At 29.9% G+C, this 18,652-nt stretch overlaps 2 protein-coding genes across 6 annotated transcripts; both read right to left on the reverse strand.

Annotated features, from left to right (window-relative positions):
• Nucleotides 1–755: 755 nt before the first annotated feature.
• Nucleotides 756–8,909, reverse strand: LOC122270864 (zinc finger protein 883). 2 transcript variants are annotated; one of them, XM_043049974.2, is made up of 2 exons: nucleotides 8,439–8,909; nucleotides 756–3,476 (listed from the first exon to the last, which is right to left on the reverse strand). In XM_043049974.2, the coding sequence occupies exon 2, from the start codon at nucleotides 2,895–2,897 to the stop codon at nucleotides 1,890–1,892; it is 1,008 nt and encodes a 335-aa protein (XP_042905908.1). In that variant the 5' UTR covers nucleotides 2,898–3,476; nucleotides 8,439–8,909; the 3' UTR covers nucleotides 756–1,889. The 2 variants fall into 2 exon arrangements, with proteins under 2 accessions (XP_042905908.1, XP_071037063.1); XM_071180962.1 differs by lacking the exon at nucleotides 756–3,476 and adding an exon at nucleotides 5,419–7,776 and having other exon boundaries at nucleotides 8,439–8,890.
• Nucleotides 8,910–10,686: 1,777 nt separating this feature from the next.
• Nucleotides 10,687–18,193, reverse strand: LOC107443909 (zinc finger protein 271). 4 transcript variants are annotated; one of them, XM_071180963.1, is made up of 2 exons: nucleotides 18,036–18,193; nucleotides 10,687–13,739 (listed from the first exon to the last, which is right to left on the reverse strand). In XM_071180963.1, exon 2 carries the CDS (start codon nucleotides 12,861–12,863, stop codon nucleotides 11,949–11,951), a length of 915 nt encoding a protein of 304 aa, XP_071037064.1. In that variant the 5' UTR covers nucleotides 12,864–13,739; nucleotides 18,036–18,193; the 3' UTR covers nucleotides 10,687–11,948. The 4 variants fall into 4 exon arrangements, with proteins under 4 accessions (XP_071037064.1, XP_042905903.2, XP_071037066.1 ...); XM_043049969.2 differs by lacking the exon at nucleotides 18,036–18,193 and adding an exon at nucleotides 16,534–16,704; XM_071180965.1 differs by lacking the exon at nucleotides 18,036–18,193 and adding an exon at nucleotides 16,428–16,475.
• Between the last annotated feature and the right edge of the window lie 459 nt (nucleotides 18,194–18,652).

Consider the following 18,652-nt stretch of genomic DNA (forward strand, 5'->3'; position numbering starts at 1 on the left):
GTGGACCAGAATGGCTTCATTATGCTAAGCGCCGTAAGCAAAGGGTAATTACAAATACTGCATGAACATGCCCTAGTAGCAATTTTACATGGGCCCCAGCTGGGCTCGATATTGACTCAATATGAACATGCACCAAGGGACCAATATTGAGATGCCTAGATTTTTTATTATTTGTCCAATATCGGCCTTTATGGGGTCAATATAGGTCCTATATCAGGGTGGCCACTCAAATCAGATCTCAAATTTCCCTGATTTTTCCAGATAAAATTCTTAAAATTTCCAGGTTTTTGTTCTTGTTTTCTTATAAAGTGCAGGATGTGCACAAGAAAAGTGTCTATATTATAAAATATTTTATTCAAGCTGTTTTCTTTTAACATATCATCCTGAAAAAAATCATTTATTTTGACAATTTGGCAAGATTTTTTTTATGTTTTGGAACGAAATTTTGAATCAAAAATCATATATTGACCAACAAAAGAGTAAAATTAAATAATATATAGTTAGCTCTTAAAAAAAACCCTTTTTTAAAAAATTAAAATATGTTGTAAAAGGTTAAAATGAAATAGAAAAAATTAGCATTAAAGCAACAATTATAACAATTTGTCGACAAACATTGCTGTTAGTGATTGTAAAAAAATGTGTGATCGGTTGGTTTGCTGAGAAAAAATAATTCACTGATCTCTTTGAATGGGAATACAAAAGCTTTCAGAAAAAGAGTGCAATATAAAATCTATTATTATTAAATTATAATCAACTAATTTTTGGAGATTTTTATTAAGTTGAAAATACAAAAACATTTTGTCAACATGGAAAAAAATTACCACGAAAGCATTCAACAAACTTGAGCCATAAATGGATTCAGCCTAAAGACAGAATTTAAAAACAGAAGCTAATATCCTAATCCCTTCTTCCACCTCTACCACAATCTTTCCTAAATTGCACAGTCCCATAGTAGTCAAAGATTTCTACATTAGTTCAGAAACCGTGGAAGAATTTTATGTGGCATTCTAGTTTAACAGAGTTGTAAAGGAGCAAATTTTGATGCAAGCAAAGTATCGCTAAGTTGATGATATTTCAACTGTTTGGAGATACATTTTCGTCTAAAAAAAGTGGGTATAATGGATTAAATAATTTAAATTAAGAAAATTAGTAAATAATTTAAATTAGTGAAATTAAAAAAATTATCAAAGAAAAAATTTCCAGCTTTTCTTTAAAATCCTAATTTCCCTGATTTTTCCAGGTTTTTTCCAGTATAAAAAAAATTTCCTGATAATTCCAGGTTTTCCAGGTGGGTAGCCACCCTGTATATTGTCTGAATAATGAATATAAAATATCAGATGAATCTGACAATTCTATATAGGGCCGATATTTGGGGCAGGAATAGCCTGTCTGGTAGGGCATTGGGCCCATATCCAAGAGGTCGTGGGTTCGACCCCCAAAGACTCTCCGTGTAGTTAAATGGTGACTGATGCACGTTAAATCTTTCGGATCATAAAGTCCTCCATGTTCCCATAACAAATCAAACCTCTGGGGGTACTGATCCAGGAGTTTTCGTCTTCTGGATCGGGTTCAAAATTACTAGGCTACGGAGTTGAACATTAGTAGCGGTAAACCCAAGATTGGGTCGGCTGTTCAATGACTGTTATAAAATAAAATAACAAAAATAGGGCTGATATTAGTTGTATGTTGTAAAGTGGCTGTAAAATATCGGGAGAATTGGGCAATTCTATATCGGACTAATATCGGCCCTGTGAATCCTTATTGAGCAAAGATTCATGAATATAAGTCCAATGAGGGTCCAAGTTATTTTGCTGCTAGGGCGTCTTTCCTCCATTACTTAATATTAGGTACTGAACTTGCTTTTTAAAATTCATAATACATACACAAATCTAGAAAGGTTTTTCCCCGGTATGAACCCGCTGGTGTCTACTTAAATTATAAGTTGTAGAAAAACTCTTACTACATACATCGCAGGAATATGGTTTTTCTCCAGTATGGACAAATCTGTGTCTAATTAAACAAATCTTTAGTGAAAAACTCTTATTGCATATACTACAAGAATGAGGTTTTTCACCAGAATGAACGATGCTGTGTTTTTTTAAAGTACCTTTGTTAAAAAAACTCTTACTACATACATCACAAGAGTATGATTTTTCACCAGTATGAGTCAAGTTGTGAGCAATTAAATAAGCTTTTCTTGAAAAAGACATATTACATAGATTACAAGCATAAGGTTTTTCATCAGAATTAAGATGAACAATTTTGTGGCTCTTCAAACCATATCTTGTTTTGAAACTTTTATGACATACACTACAAGAATATGGTTTTTCCTCCTTATGAATAATATTGTGTCTACTTAAATAGTCTTTCCTCGCAAAAGTCATACTGCATACACTACAAACATAAGGTTTTTCATCGGTATGAACACGGTGGTGACTCGCTAGATAGGTGCTTGATGAAAAACTCTTATTACATAAACTACAAGAATAAGGCTTTTCGGAAGTATGGACAAAACTGTGTCTTGTTAAAAGATGTTTTCGAATAAAAGTCTTATTACAGATTGTACAAGAATAAGGTTTCTCGCCAGAATGAACAAAATAGTGATCAGTTAAATGAACTTTTTGAGTAAATCTTTTATTGCATATATTACAAGAATAAGGTTTTTCGCCTGTATGAACAGGGCTGTGTTTAACTAATGCACCGTTTGTAGAAAAACTCTTATTACATACAACACAAGAATAAAGTGTATCACATGAATGGATTAACTTGTGTTGATTTAAGTAACTATTCCTTGAAAAACTTTTATGGCATATGTTACAAAAATAAGTTTTTTTATCAATATCAGTAGAACTGTTGCTGGCTGTTGGAAGCACATCTACATAAGTTTTATTCGACATATTATCGCAAATAAAATTTAACAAAAATTTCCAATAACTTTTAATACATTCAAGCAGTAACAGAGACCTTTTTGAAGAAATAAAAAGATAAAATCATAACAATTGAATATAGCTCTTTCAACACTTTCTCCTTTGTATGTATGAATGCATGTAAAATAAATTATACACAGTTACTCTTTCACAAAATAATGGAAATAAGTTCACAAAAAAAAATTTTTTTTTTTTGATTTGTATAAAGCAGACCAATAAATTTTACAGAGATAACTAATTCATTAAATTATTTTTAAAATTGACCTCATGGCATACTACCCGTTTTCACATTTATGTGTCTCAATTTTTTTTCTACAAACAATTTACTATCAATATCAAACAATTGTTAACTATTTCTTACAAGTAACAGGATACACAAGTAATGCAATTGATCAGGCACTTAGAGCATTTTTAAAAAATCTGAATTAAGGCTATCAAAGTCATTCGATTGAACAGCAGCGCCTCTTAATATAAAGCTAAAACTGCTTGAAAAATAAGCATGTTGTGTTGCTGTGTATGATGAATTGAATCTATGTCTGTTATTGTAACCTAAAAAAATAAATAAATAAACTAATTAATAATATAGGTTTAAGAAATTGCCAATAAAAATAAATAAAGATTGTCAATAAAAACTATTAATATATTAATTAAAAAAATTTTAATTTATAAAATTAAAAAATTTAATTATGAATTTGTTTTTTTTTTTTTTTTTTTTTNTTTTTTTTTTTTTTTTTTTGCCTTTTAGCAAACAAAATATAACTTTTTTGCTATTATGTTTTCATTCCACCAATATTATTTTTCATTTACATGACTTTCGTTAATTAAAAATATGGACAAAGTTTTTAATCCGTAAAATAATTAAATAAAATCTTCATTGCATTTTAAAATTTTTTTTATTTAACTTTGTGAAAAGACAATAGCTGAATTCAGTAACTTGATAACATTCAATTTGGAACAACTCATAAAAAGAAAATTTTCATAGCAGTGCTGCATTTAAATTTAAAACAAAATTTTTTTTTTTTTAATTGAGTACAACACTTTGTTAACATGTGCATTGCCAGCCAGCCGAGAGCAGAGGGTTATACTATATCTATTATTGAAGAGTGGTAACCTATAAAGATAAAATTATATTTTCGAATTTTAGCAAGCATTTTAATTTTTAAATTTTACAATAACTTTACTTTAACAAACAATATGTTATTGTCACGGGTATATAATAACAATAAATAAGCAAATAAAATAAGCATGCATGAGAATAATAAATAATTGCATGACTCTCGAATTTATTCCAAAAAAATTTGATAATGCAACAGTGTTAAATGAATTTCCTTTACATAAAATGCCTGGATTCTCCAAAAGTATGAAATTGAAAAGCTAAAATAATGAGGCTATTTGTCTAATCAATGTAAAGTGTGCATATAATTTTTTTTGCTCGACAGATTTGGATTCTTGACCCACAAAATTTGGTGGGTGGTCGCAATTAGGTTCAATAGTTTGATCAAGAGAGAGGGCCAAAGTTTGAATCCCTTAATGTAATACTTTTTGCATATATTTTGGGAAATTCTGAAGCGAATTGAAAAATTTTGAATACATTTTAAAAAATTTATTTAATTAAAGATAATTCCACCCAAAAAATAATTTCAATACTTATTTATAATTAAAATATTTAATAATTGGCGAAACATATGCATTGTAAGATTTAAGACAAATTTTTATATTTTAAAGAATGCAATTTTAAATGGCAAAATACAAAATTTAAATTAACGTTCTAGTAAAATCAAATTTTAAACATATATATATTTTTTTAATTTGACAACTCAGAAACAATTAGACCGATTACACACAAATTTTGTATTTTGCCACTTAAAACTACATTCGTTCAATTAATGCAAAATGTGTTTTAGTGTAATTTGAGTACCAATTCTTAAAGCACTTGATCAGCAAAATTTTCATCTAAAATCTACATGATTCCCCTATAATTTTCACAATGTTTTTCAATATTTTTAATACAACGTGGTTATGGTTCACGGATTTTAAATATTACTTTTTCCATGTTAGATTCGCACTGTTTGCATTGTAAAAGTACATTGTTTTGCAATAGCTTTTCCGACACTGTCACGTTCATAGAAATGTATTTCAACATTTATTATATGAATTCAATAACTAGATTTGGCACAACTCGGTAGCTTAGTAATAACATTCAGGATTTTTGTGAAATTAGTCTCCAGTTTTATGGAAATAGTCAGTTTATTCATTTTCTTGCCAGTGCGTCAAACCTGGATTTCAGAAGAAAATTGTCACACTTTAGTTGACAGTGGTGGCGCAAAGGTTATTATTGTAAAAATTAAGATTAATTTTACAATTGCTTTTTATGATACATAAATAAAATATTTTGTTAACAGCATCAGAATATGCAACTACTTTAGATATTTTTGCTGAAAGTACCACACATTATGTAACACATAAATGAAGTTTTTATGATAAATACAACTGTGACTAGTAAATTATTTATTTTATCAGTTACAAGAACAATATTTTTTAAAAGTACAAACAAAGCAGTATATAATTACATTTAAAAAAAATGCCTAATTAAAATATATGTTGTTCACTTTCAAGAACACAGTTGTGTCTATTTCATAAATATTTTTTCTCAAAACACAGATTACAAATACCACATGTATATGGTTCTCTTCCAGTATGAATGATTAGATGTCAGTTCAAACTAAACTTGCTTTTAAAATTCATTTTATACACAAAATACTAGCAAGGTTTTTCACCAGTATGAACACACTTGTGTTTACTTAAAGAACGCTTTACTGAAAAACTCTTATTGCATACACTACATGAATGTGGCTTTTCAACAGAGTGTGTCAAGATGTGGCCAGTTAAATAAATTTTTCGTGAAAAAGCTTTATTACATATACTGCATACATAAGGTTTTTCATCCGTGTGAATACTTCTTAGGTGTATAGTTAAATAACTGCTATCAGGGAAACTCTTATTACAAATACTACATGAATACGGTTTTTCGCCAGTATGAGTTAAGTTGTGTCGAGTTAAATGACTTTTTCGTGAAAAAGTCATATTACATATACTACAGACATAAGGTTTTTCACCAGTATGAACACGTTTGTGAGAAGTTAAACTATTGCTCGATGAAAAACTCTTATTACATATACTACAAGAATATGGTTTTCTGCCAGTATGAATCAAGCTGTGTCTTGTTAAACAATCTTTCCTCGCAAAACTCATATTACATACGCCACATTCGTAAGGTTTTTCATCGGTATGAACACGTTGGTGTCGCGTTAAATAGTCACTTGTGGTAAAACACTTATTACAAAAACTACAAGAATAAGGCTTTTCAGTAGTATGAACATAACTGTGTCTTGTTAAAAGAGATTTTCGAGTAAAAGTCTTGTTGCATATTTTACAAGAATGAGGTTTCTCCCCCGTATGAACAAGATAGTGGTCCGTTAAATTAACTCTCTGAGTAAATCCTTTGTTGCAAACATTACAAGAATAAGGTTTTTCACCAGTATGAACAAGACTGTGCTTAATTAATGCACCTTTTGTAGAAAAATTCTTATTACATATAACACAAGAATGAGGTTTATTTCCTGTGTGGATGAATTTGTGTCTAGTTAAATAACAATTCTTTGAAAAACTTTTACCGCATACGTTACAAGAATAAGGCTTTTCACTAATTTCAGTAGAAGTGTTGCAGGGTAACATATTTACAAAAGTTTTACTAGACATATTATGGCAATAAAATTTTTAATTTATTCAGCAAACTTTAAGTAGACCTTTTTACAGAAATATAAAAATAAAATTATAATTATAATATACAATGATTATACTTCTTTAGCAAACTAAATTATACACACTCATGCGAAATCGTAAAACAAGCTTTAATTTCTATAGAACAGATCCTTAAATTATGGATAATTGACCGTGTAAAGATAAACACAGATGGCGCTAGGGTAAAAAATCATCCTAAGACTTCCAGGCAACTGCTATTTTCACCTGAAAAGCTTGAAAAAGAGTGCTATCCAATATTATTATACTTGCAGTTTTTTTAATCTAACGCTTTTTTTCAATTTAACTTTCAACGAAACAAACAGTAAACGAATTCGGAAGAATCCACGAGCTTGCCATACAACCCAAAAAATAACTAACGGTTCTATTTTACGCAAATAGACCCAAATATAAGTGAGCACTCAAAACATGGCAAACCTTAAACTTTAGTTATGAAGCAATATTAACTTCTTTATATTTGTTTTAGGCTCACGAACTCTTAAAATTCATAAATTACAGAAAACTCTTATCAACGCTAAAATTACGCATGAATTTCAATCACAATAATAAAACTTCTCAGAATATTAAGCCTGATCACACATCACCTCGTAAGCATAACATAAGCAGAGTGGTACACAGGAAGTTTTCTTATTTTCTTCCCGTTTTAGAAAGTTTGTTATTGTTTATATTCACTCAACCATCCATACAGAGATAACCAATTCATTAAAATATTAATTTTAGTAGAGCTTTCAACACATTATTTGCATCAGATTCATATGCCTTAAACTTTCACTACATAATAATAAATATACTAGCAAGTCAGTAACATCGAAGTTCCAAACAACTGTTAAGTATTTCTTACGAGTAACAGGATACACAAGTAATGCAATTGATTAGGCCTGCTTCACATTTTTATTGATTTTAATTTCGAATAAAAGCCATTAATGTCTGTCGATTGAACACAAGCGCTTCTCAATGTACGCAAATATGCTTGGAAAATAAGTTTGTGTTGACGCAAATGATGTAATATGTAGATGTCTGTTATTACAACCTAGAAAAAAAGTTCATTAATAATAGAAGTCCAATCTTGTAAACAGAGAGATTTCTAATAAAAAGAATGATAAGGGCTTTAATAACCAACTTTACAAGGGTACGGAGTTGAACATAAGTAGTTGTAAACCCAAAATTGGGTCATCTGTTCAATGACGGATATAAGGAAAAAGTATAGGTACTTAGTGGAGCTCTGGCGGTTCAGTGGGTAGAGCTTTCACCTCAGTGGAAGGTAAACCAAATCTCTTCGTAAACCAAATGTTTTACTAATTTCTATTTTTATTACTTATTATAATTATAAAAAATAGGCATGTTATTTATTCGCAAAATTATTAAATAGGTATTTTTCTGGTGTTAAGAAATTTACTTTTTTTTAATAAAATTCTAATTATGTAAACTTATGGTAACCTGGCATAGAGGAATTTAAAAGATTTCAATTTAAACAAGTACTTCAATTACTAAAAAGGTACCACTGAAATTTTATTTTGAACAATATAATATTAACGATAATTTAATGAAATAATTACGATTATTTACTTTATTTAAGCAAAATATAAATCAACAATTATTTTTCAAAATAAAGTCACAAGTTTCAAGGGAAAGGGCATAAATTAAAACATGAAGATAAAATCACACTTCGTCTCAAAATGAGACCCAACTTACTTCCAATAGATTGATTGTTGAGCACAATAGATGATTCGCTAAGTTGGAAAACGAAAAACTAATTTTTTTTTATTCAAACAAGTGTTATCTCATTCAACAAAGCATCATGGATGTTTTCTTGCAATGAAGTATTTGTATACAGGCAACTTTTATCGCATTCAGAATAAATTAGATATAATATGAAGTTCTATATCCTATTTGTTCAACTAAATATTAGAGATATGAAATAGATCGCCTATAAAATTGCAAACATTTCTCTAAAATTTTGGACTTTTTTACAAGAAGAAAATAGTAATCCCACACAAAATCCGTGAAGTAGATTTGTAAACAAAAACAAACCAGTCTTTAAACGCTACGGTTAACAGTTAAATTCAATTCTCAGATCAAGTTCTTTCCAGAATGACATAGTTCTACGGTAGACAGACTTTCAATCAAATGCACCTATTTGATTGGCTCTTACCATCATCGGTTTTGCTTAATGGTTGTTTCTGGTTTCTACATCCAGCATTTCTATCATCCCTTGCTGACGAACAAGAAATATCCTCAAATTTGTTTCTTTCATCGATCTTGAATATATACAGTCAAACCCCGCTATAGTGAATCTTCAAGNCGGTGGAAAAAGTGCTTTCGACAAAATACTAAAATAGAGATCTATTGACAAAGACTACTCACTTCTGCCTAGCTTAATAGTATGAGATTACTGCAGCTGACAGGGTGAATTTCGAAGAGATCACATTTGGTGAGAATGCTCTCTCTGGTTATTTCCGTTTTTGGAAGGGCTATATGTTGAGCCACCTCAGCTAGATTTGGCATGCGACATTTTCAGCGGCAATCATTGGTCGATTTTCTAGCGTTGCCGTTCGGGGAGTAGTAATGCTTTTTTTGTCGCCGTGTAAGAGAAATATATATAGATTACCACAATTCTTGGTTCAAGAAGAATTAAACTAACTAACCCACAACTAGTTGGAACTAACCTGCATTTGCATTACATGGAGAGGAAAACCACGAAGACCTCTCACGGTTAGCCTGAAGACAAGGGGACTCTAAACTCATCCGTCTACCACTGAGGATATTTTACGCCAGCACTCTGGCCGGCGTGAGTCGGATGCGGAACTCGTATCGACCAGCCATCGCTAGGATTTGAAAACGGTTCACCTCATTGAAAGGTAAACGCTTTTTCCCCTGAGCCACCACAGCTCCACCAAGTATACTTTTTATATCCATCATTGAACAGCCGACCCAGTTTCAGGGTTTACGTCTACTTGTGTTCAGCTCCGTAGCCTTGTAATTTTGAACCAATCCAGAAGACAAGGAAACTCCTGGATCAGTTCCCCCAGAGGTATGATTTGTTATGGGAACATGGAGGACTTTGTGACTCAACAGATTTAACGTGCATCAGTCACAAAACTGGGCGTCTTCGGCTAGTGGGGATCAAACACGCGACCTCATGAACATGGTTCCAGTGCCCTACCAACCAGGCTATCCCGGTATACTCCAAGTGTACTTCGCAACATCTTTCTCTCAAATATTGCAATACAATTTTCCTCGAATTTTGTCATTGTCCAAGCTTCAGAAGCATATGTAAAGACTGGACTGAAAAGAGCTTGGCAGTTCTGCTGAAATAAGACCATGCCATGAAGCCGTTTTTAGTCTTTAATTGCAGCCCTGATCTCCTCAATAGTTGTAGCCTCAACTTCTATATCATTGCTGGATTAATGAAAATTGATTTCTACATTAATTATACAATTAATTCTTCAATTGATTTCTACATATATTCGCTTGAGGGTTTTTTCCAAAAAATATTCAGATAAATATGGACACACAGTGATAGAAGGACGCAAGAAATTTTAGCCGAAAAACATTGATAAAATGACGCTAAGAAAGCAAGCAGAAGAGAGGTAACCCTTTATCGGTTACAGTTTAGCAAAAGGTTTATACTAAAAAATCAATTTAAAGGTTGAAATGCCACCACGGTTAAAAGAACCAAAACTAAAATAACTGAACTCATTCATTTAATAGATTTTGCGTATAATAAACAACAAAACTGAGTTAGAGTAGTTAAGTTTAAGACAATTCGGAGCAAGTGTGATGTAGCAACATCACATAGAGCAAACAGCATCTTATGTAACAAAATCAAACACATAGTCATACTTTTCATGAATAAACATGCCATTCTGTTTAGCGGACATAAATTCTTCATCCTCAAAATTATGAGGGTAACCAACTATATTAATGAAACTCTCACGAGTAAGAAAAAAAGGCATTTATTTCATGAGTAACAACACAATCAATTTTACAGGTGCAAACAGATCAGTGAACAATTACATAAATATTTACCACAGAAAATTAAATTAAAATTATACATATTTTTATAATATTCCATACAGTGTCTATTCAAATTACATTTCCTTTTAAAATACTTATCACAAATATTAAATCTGTAGATTAGTACTGTATCGATTTAAATGACATATACTAGCATAATATGAACAGGTGTGCCATTGGGTCGTTATTTGCAAATAAATTCTTTTAATAGAGCACAGATTTTGATGACCCTAAAGCTTCTCAATAAATGTTCTTAAAAATACCAGTTTATTTCAGCAAAAATATTAAACTAAAACAATGTTTTCCTTTTAAAAATTACTCTCATTGCATTTTCTCAAATCATTTGCAATAAAAAATTACTTTTAAATATTTCCTATCCATAACATAATGGGAAAATCTGGTTGGACGTGGTATTGTAAGTTATAATATAAAGTAATAAAAATTTCGCATTGATTGTAATAAAAATGATCAAACAAATAACAAAAAAAAAATTAATACCCCAAAAATATAAAAATAAAAGTTCTAAAACGTCCCAAAGTTTAAAAAAAGAGGCGCATTGATTCAGGGGATAAGACAGTCGTCTTCCAATTAGGTGAACTGGGTTCGAATCCCAGCGATAGTTGGTCGATACGAATTCCGCATCCCGCTTGCACCGACCACAGTGCCGACGTGAAATATCCTCAGTGGTAGACTGATCATTGGTTAGAGTCCCCTTGCCTTCAGGATAACCATGGGAGGTTCTCGTGGTTTTCCTTTCTATGCAACGCAAATGCGGGTTAGTTCAATCAAAAAGTCCTCCACGAAAACAAATTTCTCCCAATACTTGATCCAGGAGTTGCCTTGTCTTCTGGATTTGGTGTGAAATTGCAAGGCTACGTAGTTGAACATTAGTAGTCCTAAACCCCAAAATTGGGTTCAACGATGTTTATAAAAAGTTTTAAAAAAATGCTAGTGTGGCACATTTCACATTTTTTTTAGCCTGCAAAAAATAAACCATTTTTGATTAAAAACATCTAAGTACTTTCTTTTAGTACTGCAATTATTTCAATACAAATTGTAGTGTGTATGAAGAATCTTTGCCTTTTAATACTTTTGAATCTACTAAATGCAAACTTTGATGCAAAAACATTTTATGGTGTTCTGTGCAGATAAATTCTTATAGTATTGTTGTTTAATAAAGTGGCTTCAACTACAAGTAAGGTTTTTACGGGTATGAACACATTTGTGTTTATTTAAAGAACTCTTCCGTGAAAAACTTTTATTACATAAACTACAGGAATATTTTTTTTCACCAGTATGAGTCAAGATATGGTAAGCTAAATAGCGTTTTCGGGAAAAAGTCCTATTACATATATTACAAACAAAAGGTTTTTCATCAGTATGAACAGTCTTGTGTATGGTTAAATCACTGATCCCTGCAAAACTCCTGTTACAAACACTACAAGAATATGGCTTTTCACCAGTATGAGTCAAGTTGTGTCTAGTTAAATAACTTTTTCGCGAAAAAGTCATATTACATATACTGCAAGCATAAGGCTTTTCACCAGTATGAATCCGTTTGTGTTTAGTTAAATCTGTGTTTGCTGAAAAACTCTTATTACATATACAACAAGAATATGGTTTTTCACCAGTATGAACCAAGTTGTGTCTAGTTAAATAGACTTTTCTGGCAAAAGTCATAGTGCATATACTACAAGCGTATGGTTTCTCACCGGTATGAACACGTTTGTGGATAGTTAAATCACTGCTAGTTGAAAAACACTTATCACAAAAACTACAAGCGTGAGGTTTTTTGCTAGAATGGACAAAGCTGTGCCTGTTTAATTCAGATTTTCGAGAAAAACTCTTATTACATGTACTACAAGAATAAGGCTTCTCACCAGTATGGATAAGGTAGTGATTTGTTAAACTAGTCTTCTCAGAAAATCTCTTATTACAAATAATGCAAGAATAGGGTTTTTCACCCGTATGAACAAGTTTGTGTTTGATTAGATTATCTTTTCTAGAAAAAATCCTATTGCATATATTACAAGACAAAGGGTTTGTTTTAGTTTCAACTGAACTATTGCTGGCTATTGGTAGCTTATTTTCAAAAGACATGTTATGACGATAAAGATTTTTCCTCCAGTGCACAGAAGACGGTCTTATTCCAGAAACAGATGAAATCAAAGAGTTGTTGTTCAATGAAAACAAAGCTTGTGCAATAATTGAGTAGTTATCTTTCAAAACGACATCAAGTGGCTGAGTGGTAGCGCTTCGTGCCACACGTCCTGGGTTCAATCCTCGGGCAAGGTTGACTCAGCCTTTTATCTCTTCAGTGGGTCGATAAATGACTGCCAAGCATGCTTGGGAACTAAACACTGGGGATCACACGTTCGGCTGACCACTTAACCAGAACATCTGCTCCTGCACCCCAGAGACCAAGGTCAAGAAAACTGAGATGGGCACAGGAGGCCTTGGCTCTCCATGGCTGTCGTGCCACTGAGTTTAGTTTATTTAGAAAACCTACCTTTTCGGAATTTAAATATGCATGTAAGCTAAATTAAATACTATTCTTTTGCAAAATAGTGAAAATAAAATCAAGTTCTAACATTTAAATTGAAAATAACATATTCCTTTATCCCTCAGTTATATACAATATATTTTACACTTATGCGACTCATACTTTTGCTTATAATAAAATAAAGCGTGCGATTCACAACAAATATCAAAACAATAAACCACGGTACATGTTTTAGTGAATGTAATACAACTGATATTAGTTACATGTCACACATTCAAATAACTATGAAACCTTTAGTTAAAAATAATAGGATACAGAAGTAATGCCATTCAATAGTCACAATGCAAATTTTTTAAAATTTTAATGAAACCTGTGATTCTCACTGCAGCGTCTCTTGACCTATGCAAAACTGCTTGAAAAACATGCACAGGATCAGATGTATGACAAAGTTTATTGATGTCTGTTATTTTAACCTAAAAAAAAAAGAAAGGTTAATCAATGACATGGATCCAAACAGATTTACACAAAAAAGTATGATAAGGACAATAAAAATTTACATTAGCTTCTTAGCAAAGAAAATTTTAACATGCATAATGTAACAATCTGCTGTTGACTTAATTAAATGGAATTATTGCTCCCTTATTTTCTTCTAAGAGATTGCTATCAAGTAAAAAATTTGATTTGTACAAAATTTTATAACTTACTTTTATAAAATATGGATAATTTAATTTAAAAAAATGAAATAGTTTTTCATCTATTTGGCAAAAACTATCGCTTTGTAATTACTGTCAGAACCTAAAATTCATTTAAAAGAAATAGAAATTGCAATAGTACGTAAACGTCTGTGTAATTACTTTACTACTTGAAAAATTTTAAAAATTTTATTTAACTTGGTTATTTAATAACATAATCAGTTTCTTTTTTGTCAGATTTCGAACAATAATAAAAGAATATTGAAATTTGACAGTAAGAACATTGTTGGTAAACATAATATAAATTTAAAAGTTAAAGAGCAAATTTATTACTGTTATTAATATTATTGAGATGAAATAAAAATGGTTTAGACAATCATGACGACTTATAAAGGTGTAGACAATTATGAATACATTCTGTTTTCTGTAACAGCTGCTGATTACTTACTTAGAATATCAAAACATTCACTCTATACGTTAAAACTAAATAGCTAATTTGTTTTCCTTTTTTTTAAAATTTTAACTATTAATATCTGAACACTTTTTTGTCAGCTTTTATTTAAAAAGTTGCGAGCAGAAATAAGAATTTAGACATTAAAAAAAAACAAATTAACAAATAAAAACAATTTTTAAGTATTAGAGAATTTGGCTATTTCAGTTTTAATTACACATAGACATTCCTTAATGTTAGACAAATTGTAAAAATATAGGTGATAAAAAGAAGATCAAGAATAAAACTTCTACCAGAGAAAAAAACTAACTGAAATTTTATTGGTCTGTTTAAATAAAAAGTTAGATTGAAGATATGCACAACATATAGAAGGAAAAAAATTGTGTCATCTCTATTTTTTTTTCCATTTCTATACCAAAAGTAATTTAAATGAAACATATAAATTATGTTTCAAAATAAAAAACAAACAATATCTGAAATGATTTAAAATTAATATAGAGCATATGGTGTAGTTTAAAATTTATATATATATTGAAATTTATTAAAAAAAATATGGTGCTTTTTCAGTTTATTATCATTACTATCCTTTTTTTTCTCTAATTACTTTCCAGAACACTAAAATGGATTTTAAAAAGAGTTTTGGTTTTAAATTATAGTGTGTTTGCTTAGAAAAGGTGGTTTCAGTTTTGGCAATATATATAAAAATGTGATACAAAGATCTTCATGCAATGAAAACACAAAAAATTTTAATATCTCTTTGAACTTTTAGATATTATCTATTTTCTTAAAAAAATATTAATTAAATTTTAAATTAAATAAATAATTTTTAAACTGTTTTCCTACATATACTTATTACTTATTGATACATAAAAAATAAGATAAATCTTCTTCATATGTTTTTAAAACATTTAAGTGGGGGTACAGGAATTACCTTTTTCCACACAATTACAATTTCAAACTGTTACAATTTCAAACTGCTATTTTTAAATTGTTCATTGTAGGTCATTGATTTGCAATTTAAATGTATGGTGTTAATGTAAAAACTATCAATATTAAACTAATTATGATACAAATTTTTTCTAATAGTCTTAGTAAGAAATTAAGGACTTGAAAAAATCTCCTATTATATAAAGTGTGATATTCTGCAGCCATACAACTATCATAGAAAAAGCAAATTAAAAAAGCATAGCAAATTAATAGCAATAGTATCAATTTAATATTATCGTATCTCCTATATTACTTTTAATTAACAATCAAACACATTAAATATAGATGTTCTTTGAAAATAAAATTAATTGGTTCATGGAACAGATATGCTAAGAAAAAAAAAGCTTACATGAAACATGAAGAAAACATGAGTAATATTCAGGGATTGTTTTCACAAGGGGGAGATTTCGTATCTTGATCTGTGGCAGAATAATCACCAAGTCTTGGCAACTTCTGGCAGCAGATTACTTGTTTTTTTAAAAAAAATTGCAAGTTTAAAATCTATTTGGCGATTGTAATTGGAGCAACAGATCACGATACGGAAATATCTCTTTCACAAGATACAGTTGAAACATTCGAAATATAAAAGTGTAAACTCCTTTTAAACAATGTTACTTTATAAGTTTAAATCTTTCAGGGAGAATAAGTAACTTGGATTATTACACAAAAATAGTTATAATTTCAAACCTTCTCTGGGGCACATAAGTTGTTAGAAAATTAGTTTAAAATTTCTTTTTAAAAATAACAGTTAAATTAATTTGCGTATGAATTACTACTATGCATAGTAGTAATAAATGGGAATAAATCTTGAATGATTAATTTTGCTACACGATCAAATTTGTATCACCTTTTTGCTACAAAAATAAAATGTAGGTTAGTTAAGTTTCTTCTTTAAGCTGAGTTATTTTTAAAGTTATTATAAAATATTGCTTGTTACATTATTGCACTAAAAAACAGAACAGAAGTTGTTATAAGTTTGTTTAACAAAAGCCCTTAAAAATTTTATAAAATAAAATTGTTCTAATATATACCCTATTAGAGATATTCGGAGACATTGTGGTGTAACTACCACTATAAATAATAAATACCAATTCACTAGTATATAAGACATGTTAACTTGATTCTATCATGAGGTACCTTTTGATAGATGAAGGTTGACATAGTCGATAATTAATACCCCCACAACATATCACAGTGTATCAATATAAATCTCAGTAAAGTTATGTCAAAAAGAAGCAAATTAAAATATTAATCAACTCTTGAATTATTTTTATACAAAAGACGAAAAAATTATTGATTAAATTGATTATTGTAGGACGTCTTCAGATGCTGATTTCTGTTATATCAAACGTCTGTCTCCATGAACGCGAATTAGTAAAATTATACGCCCTCTGGCGAAAAATAAGTAAAGCTTAAGAAGAGGTTATAAAACTATGGGATACGCGTAAGTACGTGTTTAATACACAACGCGAATCGGGCGAGGTCTCATAACTGTTCACGCTTGATTGTTTATGCTTCCGTATTATGTTATGCTTAAGTAAGGTGATCTCCTAATAAAGTATAAAAAATATTAAAGTATAAAGATTGGAGTTATAAATAAAACATAACATAAAAGAGTAAGAAATTGCATTTCCGGGATAACGAGTAGGGTGCTGTGTAGAAACGCTCTTGAAACTATAAAAGAGAATATTATAAGCTTTTCAAAGATAAAAAATACGGGTCTATTAAATTGGTGTAAGGCTCTTTCAAAACCTTTCGATGCTACGAAGAAAAAGATAAAGATTAATTTAAGCATCGAATTCTCAAAAGTTTTAAAATAGTCATTTTTGTTTCCTCTCCTTATATGCTGGTTTCATTTTATTTATTGACTAAAAAATTGGATATAAAGTTCCATTTACCATATTTTTTCTACTTTGTTATTTTTTACTTTTCTAATTTTGCAAAAAAAAGAAAGAGAAAAAATAATAATAATGATAGATTTTAAATAGCTTCCGAAAATTTTATATTCATAATTGCTTTTTCGTGCCACTGTCACCACTGAAATTATATTTTCCTTTNACTTCTGGCAGCAGATTACTTGTTTTTTTAAAAAAAATTGCAAGTTTAAAATCTATTTGGCGATTGTAATTGGAGCAACAGATCACGATACGGAAATATCTCTTTCACAAGATACAGTTGAAACATTCGAAATATAAAAGTGTAAACTCCTTTTAAACAATGTTACTTTATAAGTTTAAATCTTTCAGGGAGAATAAGTAACTTGGATTATTACACAAAAATATTTATAATTTCAAACCTTCTCTGGGGCACATAAGTTGCTAGAAAATTATTTTAAAATTTCTTTTTAAAAATAACAGTTAAATTAATTTGCGTATGAATTACTACTATGCATAGTAGTAATAAATGGGAATAAATCTTGAATGATTAATTTTGCTACACGATCAAATTTGTATCACCTTTTTGCTACAAAAATAAAATGTAGGTTAGTTAAGTTTTTTTTTAAGCTGACTTATTTTTAAAGTTATTATAAAATACTGCTTGTTACATTATTGCACTAAAAAACAGAACAGAAGTTGTTATAAGTTTGTTTAACAAAAGCCCTTAATAATTTTATAAAATAAAATTATTCTAATATATACCCCATTAGAGATATTCAGTGACATATCACAGTGTATCAATATAAATCTCAGTAAAGTTATGTCAAAAAGAAGCAAATTAAAATATTAATCAACTCTTGAATTATTTTTATACAAAAGACGAAAAAATTATTGATTAAATTGATTATTGTAGGACGTCTNAAATTGACAATATAAGTTAAAAACACTTTATTTTTAAACCTCGCTATGTTAAGTCTATGACACCCTCGCCACCCAGAGACCCACAATTGATTGTTTGTTTACAATCAATGCCCGTGCCCCATACTAGAGACGAAAAAATTATTGATTAAATTGATTATTGTAGGACGTCTTCAGATGCTGATTTCTGTTATATCAAACCTCTGTCTCCATAAGTTTAAATAATAAAATCATACGCCCTCTGGCGAAAAATAAATAAAGCTTAAGAAGAGGTTATAAAACTATAGAATACGCGTAAGTACGTGTTTTAATACACAACGCGAATCGGGCGAAGCCTCATAACTGTTCACGCTTGATTGTTTATGCTTCCGTATTATCTTATGCTTAAGTAAGGTGATCTCCTAATAAAGTATGAAAAATATTAAGGTATAAAAATTGGAGTAATAAATAAAACATCACAT

The sequence above is a fragment of the Parasteatoda tepidariorum genome, chromosome 5, assembly GCF_043381705.1.
Source record: "Parasteatoda tepidariorum isolate YZ-2023 chromosome 5, CAS_Ptep_4.0, whole genome shotgun sequence".
Lineage (NCBI taxonomy): Eukaryota > Metazoa > Arthropoda > Arachnida > Araneae > Theridiidae > Parasteatoda > Parasteatoda tepidariorum.